At 38.1% G+C, this 13118-nt stretch overlaps 1 protein-coding gene across 4 annotated transcripts in view; it reads left to right on the top strand.

Moving 5' to 3' along the window:
• The window catches only part of rgs6 (regulator of G protein signaling 6), an 83060-nt gene that overhangs the window by 51077 nt on the left and 18865 nt on the right, over nt 1-13118 (top strand). For all 4 annotated transcript variants that reach the window (XM_055186369.2, XM_055186371.2, XM_055186368.2 and 1 more), the window contains exons 3-5: nt 7708-7804; nt 10899-10949; nt 11059-11165. In XM_055186369.2, the coding sequence (XP_055042344.1) occupies nt 7708-7804; nt 10899-10949; nt 11059-11165 (255 nt within the window). The remainder of the gene's footprint in view (nt 1-7707; nt 7805-10898; nt 10950-11058; nt 11166-13118) is intronic.

Here is a 13118-nt window from a genome sequence, read left to right as displayed (position 1 = left end):
CGTGTCTAATTCATCTGTGTTGTGTGACAGTGCTGCTGACTGCAATTCTGTATAAGCGTTGTGTAGATGCCACTGCTGTTCAGCTTCATTAGACCATGTCATGAAAATCACTGAGATTAGAGAGCAGTAAATTGTTTTAAGGAAATGCTCATGTCTCTGAAAACAGTGAGATGTATTAAGACCTAAAAAAAACTCTTCACGTCAACTTTGATGATGCAAACATTTAAAAAAAAGACAAGAGGCGAAATGACCACCACAGTATGAATGAAAGATTGAATGTTGAATTAAATTAGTCATTCATTGAGAACAAGACTGCTAGCATAGAGAACGAATGACAAATCAATGAACAAGCAAGCAAACAAATGAGTGGATGAATGAACAGACAAACAACTAAATTAATGAATGCGTCAAATATATCAATCAAGGCCATGATGAATGAAATTATGGTGCTATAAATGGTCTAAAGGTTTGCAACTCCTACTTGTCTGTATTTCTAGAAGAGAGGATCATTAAACAGTCTATGGCTTCTTTTCAAAGCCTGACGACCTGTCATCATATTTCCTTCAAGAAACCCATCTCACAGCTGCTGTCAAGAAGCACCAGGCAGCCTCATACACATGGACTCTCTGTATAGCAGAAAGCAGCTCCTGACCTTCAGGTGTCCAAGAGCAGTTGTCTACTGAAGCGCTTTTAATTGTAATTATGAATCACTAGAAAACCCTCCAGCGAAAGACAATCCATTCATCTGACGATAAGCACACAGGCTTTGTTGTGATTATAATGATTTTTAAGAGGTGAGTTCAGGGTTATGGATTATCCTGTAGCGTGCCAGGGCCTTGTGTGTAAATCTTTTCAGCTTAACCAAGACCCATTTCAAATCACATCAGTTGCACTTCACATGTTATACAGTACTACATTATTACATCACTGACTTGCTGAGCATGGGTGCATTTTGATCCTCAGGTTATTATACAGTATGTGACTTCAAATAACTCCAGTGGGTCTTATAAAGTGATAAAGTACATTTGTGAGAGGAAACTAAGCTTATTTAGTAAATAAATTATGTTCACTAAATCAAAATGTTCACTAACTAACCCTAAATTATTATTTAAAATCTACATACTGCTGTTCTTCAGACAAATTGAAAGTTAACAACATGATCTTCTCAGAGGTTTAACATGAATACAGCTGTAAAATACATATGCAGTTCAATATATGACTGCGAGTTGATTTAAACCATCCATCATTGTTCATGCAGTCGCAACGGCATGCTCATTTTGGTATGTATTTTGCACATTTATGAGAATGTAAAATGTGAATGTGAGTTCTGGTGCCATAAGTACCAGCTACGTAGAAGGCTTAATGAACATAATCTCATTGCTGTGTGAAAGAGCGTGTCATTTTAGCTCAAATAAATTGAAACAGTTATGCACAGTAGCAAGAACCTGTGACTACATGTCGTATTTCAAAATGTGAGGTGGAAATTGCAAGCTCTCCATCTTTGGTGGTATATTTACTGTACTGTAAGTAAGGCTCTATAGCTTTAGGAAAAACATATATGTTTTAAAATGAAAGATAAATCACTGCATGTCATTACACAAACGGCAGCCAGCATTAGACAAGCATGTGAAACAGCTTATAGCACAGGTATTGAGTAAACTAATATTGTTTTTTGTATCTTAATGTCTCTGTAGTCATTTCAGTTTTTTCAATATACATTATAAATGTTAGAAATGTATTGCTGAAACATGTTACAAAGACTGTAAACTATGTAGTACTGAATAGTGGAATTAAACCAAACAGTGAGTGGGTGTGGTTTCAGAACTGACAGCGGAGAATCCTGCCTATTTTTGCAAGATTTTAATAACTTATTTTATACACTTGCCGTTTTTTATCATTCAAAAACTGGGTGGTTAATGACACATTTTTCCGTTGTGGCAATTGTTTACCTGAATTGACCTTAAAACCCTTTTTACCTAGTTTATGAAAGTGAGAGAGAAAGAAAGCAGTGGCGGCCGGTGACTTTGTCACCTATTTTGACAAAACACGTGATGCACATGGTTCACATGATGCAACAAACACATATTTTGAAAACAGGAGCAACACACATGACACTCCGAACACATATTTTGAATTTGCACCCCTTGGATGAGCAGTCACGACGAGCCACCACTGTGAGAAAGAAACAGAGCACTATTGAGTCATCTCTAGGTGTGCAGGATGTTGAATCCATCAAACTTTGAAGATCCAGGTGGAGAGTTTGCATTTAGACATCAGCTTGTGACATACAGAGGGCAAAAGTCCTTTTTGATGAGAGATAAGATCAGTAGAGATCAGCATTCATCTGACTGTCTGCCGTTTCATGTCCCAGCTGCAAGGCCAGGTGTTTCTAACAGAGACTCTTAGCGTCAGCAGCGTGTGCAGGTGGGACTTCTTTTAAACACAATTGTGGATGTGCAGGTGTAGGTGATGAGTCTCTACTTAAAGGGATAGTTCCGCCATAAATGATATTAAACCCATGATGTACTCACCCTCAAGCCATCCGAGATGCACATGTCCATCATTTTTCGGACAAACACATTTATAGTTATTTTCGAAAATGTCCTAGATAAATGCAAGGATATGGGGTCCACCTCCCTCAAATCCAAAAATGTATTTTTGTTTATAAAATTTTAAACATGGATATTATTACGACAAAACCCCAAGAATTACACTCAGGAGGCCTTTGTTTTCCCCCCTGGAGCCGGTTGGATTACTTTTGTGAAGAATGGATGCACATTTTTTTGGACATCATGAATATCTATATTCAGGGTTCCCACGGGTCCTTGAAATCTTTGAAAGTTTGAAAGTTTGTGAATTTGGGGAAAAAATTCAAGGCCCTGGAAAGTTATTAAAAATATACATACATAGATACAGGTCATTGAAAGTGCTTGAATCTATTTTATGCAAGAAGTTACTGCAGAAGTTACTAAAAATCCATATAATTCCATGTTTAGTGTAGGATAATATCATAAAAATTCTAGACTTTTTAAGCACACGTGCTAAACTGTTCACTTTAAATGCTTATATCTTCTGTATGCGAATGTTGATTCGTACCAAAATGCTTTTTTGCATAGTTGTGTTTGACACATAAAATGTCTCGGGTTACGTTTGTAACACTTGTTCCATGAGAAGGGAACGAGACGCTGCGTCTCCCTTGCCATACTTCCTGCGTCCCTGTAACGCCGTCTTTGGCAATATTTCAGATAGCGATATACTTCCTGGCTCCCGCGTCACCCTGTCTTTGTTGTTAAGCCTCACTATTAGTTGAATTTGATATACACATTCTCAAAGTGACACTGTAGTGACGCAGTGCGAGTTCCCTCGAAAGGGAACTGTAACAATCTATCTTAAAAGGTAACATGATGTAACCTTGATCTCACTTGAAAAGTGTCCCCACATTTAGTCCTTGAATTTGAGGGATTGCACATTGAAAGTCCTTGAAAGGTCCTTGAATTTGAAGTTAACTAAGGTGTGGGAACCCTGAATATTCTTGCATTTTATAAACTGAAAGATCTAGGACATTAAATGTGTTTGTCTGAAAAATGATGGACATATGCATCTCGGACAGCTTGAGGGTGAGTAAATCATGGGTTTAATATCATTTTTGGCCAAACTATCCCTTTAAGTCCAGATAAAAATGCAGCATTTAAAGTTTTATCCATCTTGTCTAATTATGTTATTTTGGTGTGGTTAAACAAGTATGGGCATCTCAGGGACATAATGCACCCTTTTCTTGTATTTTGAGGTCCTTAATGTAGATTGCAAGTTACATTGCATTTAAGGTTAAGGGTACAAATGCATTGTGTTTTTATGTTTATGTGTGTTCCAACAGAATTAAACCCACGACCTTTGCACTGCTAGTGTAATGCTCTCACAGTCAGTACCAAGCTTGGATCACTTGGTGCTATGGTAATATAACTAAAGAAAAAAAGCACTATATAATATAATTGTTGATATTAAAGTTATAATAAATTTGAATCTACGATATCCCTTTTCCTTCATTTCTACAACTTAATTCTCAAAGATATATTTCTTCTATTTCTTTCGTATTGAATGAGCAGAATGCTTCTGGGATACCTTTAACCATATTTCATAACACATTATTATCCCGCTGTGAGTTTTAAGCTGTCATAACTCTGCAGTCTCCAAGTATAAGACATGCTTGTCACGTCAGTATGCGCCTCAGGGGGACATGCTTGAGTGTCATTCATCAGGACCTGGCTGCTGAAAATCAACAGCATCGATTGTGCACACATCTCCAGCAGGGACTGAGCAGATAAGTTACAGGATACTGCAAAGGTATTATAATCAGCTCCCCATGCCGTTATCTATTGCAGCACTAACCTGCCTTGGCAAACTAGCTCATGCTGCGTTAGCTTTGTATTTCTACGCAACCACGGTTTTTATACGTCTCCAAAGTGTTGTGTTTTAATATTGTGGATTTACCCTGCGGAGGCGATCAAGTGCGATAGAAGTTGCTTGATTCTCCATCCACCTTCCCAATGACCTTGCCTCTCGACCGGCTTAAACAGATCTGTAAATTTGTCCTTGTTTTCTCTCTTCTTCTGTGCAAGAGTGCCATTTGCGGGCTGTTGTGACGTGCTGTAATCAAGTTTGAAAGATGGGCTTGATTGAGAAGGGGCACTTAAGAGCGAATCTAATATCTAACCACCCACATCTGTGGCTCGCTCTCATTCACAGAAGCCTACAGAGACTACAAGTCATTGTCTTCTCATCATCACCATGTTTGCATAAATACGGAAAAACACGTCTTACTACCTTGTTGAAATATGAATATTACATAAATATTTATTTCATCCGTCTAATCTAATATTCATGTTACATTATAGCAATTTTTTTCAATGCACTTTTTATGGTTAACTAAATAAATACATTTCCATTACAGCAAACCTAATAAAAATTGTCTAAATAACAGACATTTGCTTAAAGCAACACAGAGGGCGAGTGTTGATTGATCGTAGAAATGAACCCTTTTGGTGTCAATTTTGCTATTGGAAACATAAATATTATTAGAAAACACCATACTAATACTGTGTTTGAGGATGGGTACATGGTGGTCATGAAGGGATGGACATGGTCAGAAACAATGCTCAGGTAGGCCGTGGCATTTAAACGATGCCCAATTGGCACTAAGGGGCTTAAAGTGTGCCAAGAAAACATCCCCCACACCGTTACACCACCAGCCTGCACAGTGGTAACAAGGCGTGATGGATCCATGTTCTCATTCTGTTTACGGCAAATTCTGACTCTACCATCTGAATGTCTCAAAATAAATCGAGACTCATCAGACAAGGCAACATTTTTCCAGTCTTCAACTGTCCAATTTTGGTGAGCTGGTACAAATTGTAGCCTCTTTTTCCTATTTGTAGGGGAGATGAGTGGTATCCGGTGGGGTCTTCTGCTGTTGTAGCCCATTCGCCTCAAGGTTGTGCGTGTTGTGGCTTCACAAATGCTTTGCTGCATACCTCGGTTGTAGTGAGTGGTTATTTCAGTCAAAGTTGCTCTTCTATCAGCTTGAATCAGTCGTCCCATTTTCCTCTGACCTCTAGCATCAACATGGCATTTTCACCCACAGGACTGCCGTGTACTGGATGTTTTTCCCTTTTTGCACCATTCCTTGTAAACCCTAGAAATGGTTGTGCGTGGAAATCCCAGTAACTGAGCAGATCTAATACTCAGACTGGCCCGTCTGGCAAAAACAACCATGCCACGCTCAAAATTGCTTAAATCACCTTTCTTCCCCATTCTGACATTTAGTTTGGAGTTCAGGAGATTGTCTTGGCCAGGACCACACCCCTAAATGCATTGAAGCAACTGCCATGTGATTGGTTTATTAGATAATGGGATTAATAACCCTAATAATCCTTTAGGTGGATTACTGTATATTAATAACAATCTTTAATTAATAATCTTGTGTTTATTCACTTGGCAGACTTGACAGGACATTTAATGTCTACTGCTGTTATGTTCTACACAGAACTTTAAAAGTCTTTAAAGTCTGAAACATTGCATTTTGAACTTAACACTTATGGGTTGTTGGGGACGTCTTCAGCCACTGTGGGATTTTTGATGAGAAATCTTATTTTGGTGTCAATCTTATATTGGCACAACACATATTTTGTGAAAATGCTTTGAAAATTTTCAGAAACTCAACAATATACCGTGAGCAAATTTACTTCCCTTTCAGGTTGCTGTATTTATAGTGGCTTTTTTACTAGCTTTTCCTGTAGAAACAGTTGTGCTAATTGTAACATTTAGCGCCCCCTGCAGTGGCTCCTGAGGGGGACGGTGCTGTGATAATCTAATAAGAACTCAACACAGTGTTTTGGCAGATTATGACGCGTGTAAGTGCTTTATGGGATGGTTCCAACACAAGAGCACATCCTAAAAAGAGCTCTCTAGAGAGTGCTGCTGAAATACCGTGACATCCCATCGTGAGCCGACAGAAGAGCATCTCTTTGAGAGATAAGAAGTGGCATGCATTAGGTTTGCTTAATGGCATTTCCTTTCATTTAACAATACTTGGCCATCACATGAAGTTTTGTTTTTGGGGTCTACTAGAATACGGTTTCATGCAAACTATCCAGACACCCTTTGTAACCGAAAGCATAGCGTTTAATCAGTATTCATTTGAATGTTAAGCTGTCATCAACTGCTCTGTTTCACCTTCCTTAATTGCCGTTGGCCTTAAAGGTAGACTTCCTGTTTGCTGGTGATGTCTCTTTACAGCCAGGAACTCTCCTGGGAACACGCCAACATTCATCGACCCATTTAAAGTATTTGAGTTTGCGTCGTAGATGTGTGTTTTAGCCAATGGATAGAGGAAGTATTAACAGAACTGAAGTGCTTTTATGGGTCGAGAGGTGAAATGAGACAAATAAGTCATCTAATAAATAAGTGGATGTTTTAGATGAGGGTGTGTCCTCATGCCAAAATTCTGTGTTTGGCTGGACGTAGCTGATGATGATGATGTTGATGATGTTGTTGTCCTCTTTCCATACTTGAAGTGAAGTGGGCCTTGTTTTTTTTAGCAACAGCACTTCTCGTGTGCTCACGGGGGTTGGCTTTGACTGTTTATATATATAGCTGTGCATTAAAAAGCAACTGAGATCGCACCTCCTACACGACACGCGCGGTAAGCGCGTCAAGCACCGCAGAACGGCGATGACAACATACAATCTCCAAAGCACAAAACGCTACCTAATCTCATTACTCTCCCTCTCCCCTGTGAACCATGAGCGGTTTTCATCTGAGCTGGGATTATTTATAGACCGTAGGTGCGAGCTTGCGTATCCAAAGACCTCCTTCATTGCTTAGACGCATGTGTATCCAGAAAGCAATGGGAACAGATGTTCCATCAAAAGTGAAAGGACAATTTCGTAGCTGTACGAGATCTCGTGAATATAAATAGACTTGGCCAGGGCTTTTCTGTGGGTGTGTGAGCCTTTTTTGTCTTTACCGCTGCTAATGCAATTTAACTAAAGTGTAATGTATAGTATGTAAATTTACACCTGTTTCTGTAAGTGATTAACACATGTGGTCTTGTCATTGTCAGTCTGTAAATCTGTAATAATTGTTATGAGTTCAGAATAAGACTAAAGGTGCTTTAAATCCTGAGACTGAATCTTTTTCTTCTGTCTTTAGATTGAGGACATCGTCACACACCTCCAAGATGAAACAGAAGGTGTACCTGTCAGAACGGTGAAGAGCTTCCTGTCAAAGATTCCCAGTGTAGTCACAGGTACATAATTGATAACTGTTGGATAGGGGACTGATTTCTGTGAAAATATAACCTTGATAAATCCGTGTTATAGTCACAGAAAATTTGATCACTTTATCCATGATCATGTCACGGAATTCAGCTTTTTTCCGTGTCAGTCCCACAAATTTCTCGTGTTTTTTCCTATTTGCTTACCATTGTCGCTTGGGGTTAGGGTTAGAATCACTTTCTGTTACATTTTTAGACATCCTAACCCAAACCCCAACTCTAATCCCAGCTCCAGGCGAGAATAGTTTTAAAAGCGGAAGAAAGACATGTAGAAACCAAGGCTTTGAACCGGTTCACGGAACGAAAACGAAACCCAGAAACTTTTGATGTTTTGCAAGGAACAGAAACGAAACCAGAAACTTTCAAAAAATATATGTTCTGGAACACAAACGTTTATTTAAAATAATGGTTACCGGGTTAATATCGTTATTTTTTTCGTTCTTCGAAAAGATTTCTGTGCAGTACTCGGTGAAGTTCACTTCCGGTCGGCGTTGAATCATCAGAGAAATGAGAAGCTTGCCACCAGCAAGTAGCCTACTCAAGTCCAAGTCTCTAATGTTCAATCATAAGAGGTTAATATTGTATGCTACCAAGTATCTCAAGGTGTTTTTTTAATACTAATTAGTGGTGTAACGGATCGCAGTTGATCGGTGATCTGTACAGATCACGACCCACGGTTCGGCTCACTTGCGATTCGCGGATTAATATGCAAATTTAAATAGGGTGAAAGTTGATCATTTGCAAGGTTTTAAAAGCTTGCAAATGTTAACATTCAAGTGATTTTAAACAATTTAACAGCAAAAAGGCGCTAAAGTGAGCAGTTTTCTGTACGCACAGACGCACATGCGATTGAATGTGTCCGGTCCAACTCCAATCAGACGTGATTATCACTATGCCCTTCAAAGATCAGAACTCTTGATGTATAAACTTGAGAGAGAGTTGCGCTACTGTGTCTCATACTGTAATCCATTAAATACATTTGGTGAATAAACCACTGAAAAACAACGTAATTTTCAGTTTATGTGGAGCGACTGTTTATGCCGAATCTTCTTCCTGATGCGTCGTTTGGAATTCGTCCTTTGACTAAGTGTGTTTAAGTGCACTCAACAAATGTAGGACAACAAAAGTGTCAGAGTTACAGTTATGCCTCTTACATAATGTAGCCTTTTTTAATGTTTGATGACAAGATAGAGACTTAAAGAAAATTATGTAGACTAATAAATTAAGTTTAATGTCCTAATGATCAGCCTACTTATTTGTATGTCCCACAGCTGACATGGAACGTTATTAACCGGTTCGGGAACTTAATTTTTTTTGTTCTAACCGGTTCAGGAACATAAATTTCAGGGTTAAACTGAAAACTTTAAAATAGGAACGAACCAATTGGGAAAAAAATTTGGTTCAAAGCCCTGGTATACATAAAAGCCAATACATAAAAGTACATCCTAACATAAAAGCGAAACCCCAAACCTAACCCAACCCCAAACGACAATGATTTGAAAATAGGAAAAAAACAACGAGAAAACAATACATAAAATGACACTAGAAATCCGTGGGACTGACACCGAAAAGACATCCGTGGTCCCGTAATGGATAAAGTGATCAAATTTTCTGTGACTATAACACGGATTTCCATGGGATCATGTTGGCGAAAAGATCATGCCAAAGATTCTTTGATGCTCATAATCTCAGATGAGACTATAGGCTGGATTTCACAGACAGGGTCATATATATATATGTATGTATGTACAATAATCATAGCAATATTTTTCAGTAACATTTTATTTTATATACATTTACTAAACAATGTTTAATGTGCAGTAAGTACAGCAAAATAAGTACTGAAAAATAATGCTTAACGGGGTGATGAGGACTGGTGACAGAAGGCTCTTGTTTACCCCTAAAAGGGTTAATTTAATGATAATGATCATCTTATTACCTATAGAGACAGAGCGCAGCGCGTCACAACCTGAAAACCACGCCCACCGGGGGGGAAAGCGATCCAACAGTCTCCATTGACTTTGTATTGCAAAAGGCCGCCTCCTTGTCATTTCTGGCTTATAACAAAAAACTGAATAATGCCTAAAAGCTGCTTTGGGACAATATGTACAGCTAACAAGCCAAAGAACACAGAAATAAGTTTTTATAAGCTGTCGAGCCGTAAAACCCAGTCTTTAAGGAGAATAAAGTGGATCACCGATTACGTTTCCCCCTATTGGACGCAGTTTTACTAATAGGAGTACTATGAAAAGTTGCCTGTTTCCATTTCTGTGTCTAAACGCTCGTTTTTTGAAGTCGACAGCTTATAAAAAATTATTTATTTATTTTTTTGGCGTGTTAGATGTACACCTTGTCACACAGCAGCTTTTAGGTATTATTCTGTTTTTAAGTTTAATCTGTAAATAAGTTTTTATAGGTTGTCGACCCCAAAAGACGAGCGTTTAAAGACGCGGAGATGGATGCAGGCAACTTTTCATAGTGCTTCTATTGGTGGAGCTGCGTCCACTGGGGGGAAACGTGGTCGGCGATCCACTTTGTTCTCCTTAAAGGCTGGGTTTTACGGCTCAACAGCTTATAAAAACTTATTTCTGGGTTCTTTGGCTTGTTAGCTGTACATATTGTCACACAGCAGCTTTTAGGCATTATTCAGTTTTTTGTTATAAGCCAGAAATGACAAGGAGGCGGCTTCTCGCAATACAAAGTCAATGGAGACGGTTGGATTGATTTCCCCCCCGGTGGGCGTGGTTTTCAAATTTGCATAACGGCGCTCTGTCTCTATTACAGTTCATATCACTTAACACATTTATTACATTGAACAACTCTAAATGGCGGCACACATCTGGATAACTAATAATAGCTGATTTGGATGGAAAGCATTGGTGTTGTAGGTGGTGTTTGTGTAATGTAAATCCTTAAAGATTTAGCCTGACTCATTTCACAGATGTATTGAAAGCAAATCGTGCCTTAGCATACCATTTAGGTTACTTTATTACAAAAGTGAATGAATCATATGCACATATTTGCATGCAAAAATGAGGTGATATCTTTTCCTATTTCCAATCTTTAGGTTCAGATATTGTTCAGTGGATGATGAAAAACCTCAACATAGATGACCCGGGTAGGTGCTCTTATGGAGAAAAACACATCTTAGACATGCAAATGTCTCTCTGCATGCTTTGTTATGATGAAAGCAAAGACGTTATAACAAAAGATGGCTGTTCTTACAGCGGAGGCTATTCATATTGGCAGCCTGATCGCTGCCCAAGGCTACATATTTCCAATCTCTGACCATGTTCTCACCCTCAAGGATGATGGGACATTTTACCGCTTTCAGGTGAGCTTAAATATCTTCCATTACCAGCCACGATATGAGTCATGTGGTAGTCCACGGTCACATCCTGACAGCCCTGATGTGGTTGCTAAGATGCTTTCCTGTTTGAAATCTCCTACTACACTTTAACAGTGCTGGGATACTGCGACACTGAATCTGCCTTGCATGAAATCACATTTCTGTTGGACTTTGAACAAGCTGTATGTTCGATGACGCCACCATCGCTGACCTTTACACTTCCTAAACAATCAGGGTTGTGTTTGATCAGCTCTGCCTCCAGATGTCCTTTTATGCACCAGCTTCGCAGTTCTTCACTACAGTACCGTTTCTATACTGTAGGTAGTATATCATAAAAAATGAATTCAGCATCTTGTATTTTAAGCATGTTTTTGTCTTCTGTTGCTGTGCTTTAAAGATGTAAGGTTAAATGTTAAAAATTTCATCCAATTGGATCTTCATGTTTACAGAATCCCATAAAGGGCAATTCTTCAGTTTTTACTGATTTATTTGTTAAAAGAAGAGTTGTCCAAGGACTCGTTTTCTTTTGTAGTCTTAGAGTAGAGTAAAATTGTGAAAAGATCTATCATCTCATTCAGTAATTATTTAAATATTTTATTTATATGTTGCATATATGATTCCTTTCCTCTATTTTAAATACAATGATACAGTCTTAATTTAAATATATGTGACCCTGGCTGTGAAATCCAGGCCATTATGAGATTAGGAGATTATATCACAAAAATATAATTTTAGCTGGGTTTTCACAGGCAGGGTCACATACAGTACTGTGCAAAAGTCTTAGGCCACCATGCTACCATTAGATGTGTTGTATAGTGATCATATATAATTATTTCTCAGTCTCTTTATTAGAATACAACCAGAAATTAAAACAGTATAAGAGTATAAGCTGAAGTGTCTAGTATTTAGGGTAAACTCCCCTTTTAATCGAGCAATAGCAGGCAGCTGCAGGATCTCTTAAACCTAAATAAATTAATCCTAATTTCTAATTCTAATTGAATGACTTCAAGACTTCAAACTCCTCAAAAAAGCTCAAGATGTGTTTCGTGCCAAGAGAGCTCACACTAAATACTGACTGATGCCTGAAGATTTTTAGTTTAGAAAATGTTTTGCTTTTAATTTTGTGTACATATTTCCTGCATTTTCTGTTTGTATCTTAAAAATAGTTAATAAAATAAACATGGATGGACATTAAAATTGTGCTAAAACAACAAAGCTGCGGATGGTGGCCTAAGACTTTTGCACAGTACTGTATATGAATCCAAGTTTTTGTGATACGTTCATTAACATTTGTGTGTTTCTCTGGAGCTCTGTACGCCTCATCAGATCATTGATGATAACAATCTTAATACACCATCATTTGCTTCATGCCGCCCGTAGCCATTCAAACAGGCTCTATATGAAGAGTTTATTCAGTAGTTAGAAATATTGTTAATGGCTTATATAACATAACACATTTCTTGACTTGATAATATCTGCTCTAAATTTAACCATTATTTCGGCTTCAACTTTGCCTAGTAATAAGCCAGCAGGTGGCAAGAATACTATTCATTCAAACAAGAAAGTAGTCGCTGAAAGTTTGGATGTGATTTGTATAGTTACTGAACTAATCACTAGATTTAACTAGTTTTTTTTCTTTTGCTAGTGGCATCAAATCAAAAGCAAGTCATCTAAATGCCTATAAATTAAATAAGTACCGGTGTGTTATATAATGGGGAGTTTCACAATTACTGGGCATTTCCAACCCAGGATAGTTTTTACAGGTCATACATTATTGCTTTTCCCATTTTCTCCCATTTGTCTTTAGCATAAACAATAAAGAAGAAAGTAATGCTGCATGGCTTTTAGGACTTAAAACAGGGGGACCTTTTTTTAGAGGTATCAAGAAACGCACACTCGATCTTAGCAAATCATGTAAGAGTCGCAATGAAATTGAAA

This window comes from Misgurnus anguillicaudatus, chromosome 18, assembly GCF_027580225.2.
Source record: "Misgurnus anguillicaudatus chromosome 18, ASM2758022v2, whole genome shotgun sequence".
NCBI lineage: Eukaryota > Metazoa > Chordata > Actinopteri > Cypriniformes > Cobitidae > Misgurnus > Misgurnus anguillicaudatus.
The sequence above is the reverse complement of the archived record's forward strand: the minus strand, read 5'-3'. Positions and strand labels throughout refer to the sequence as shown.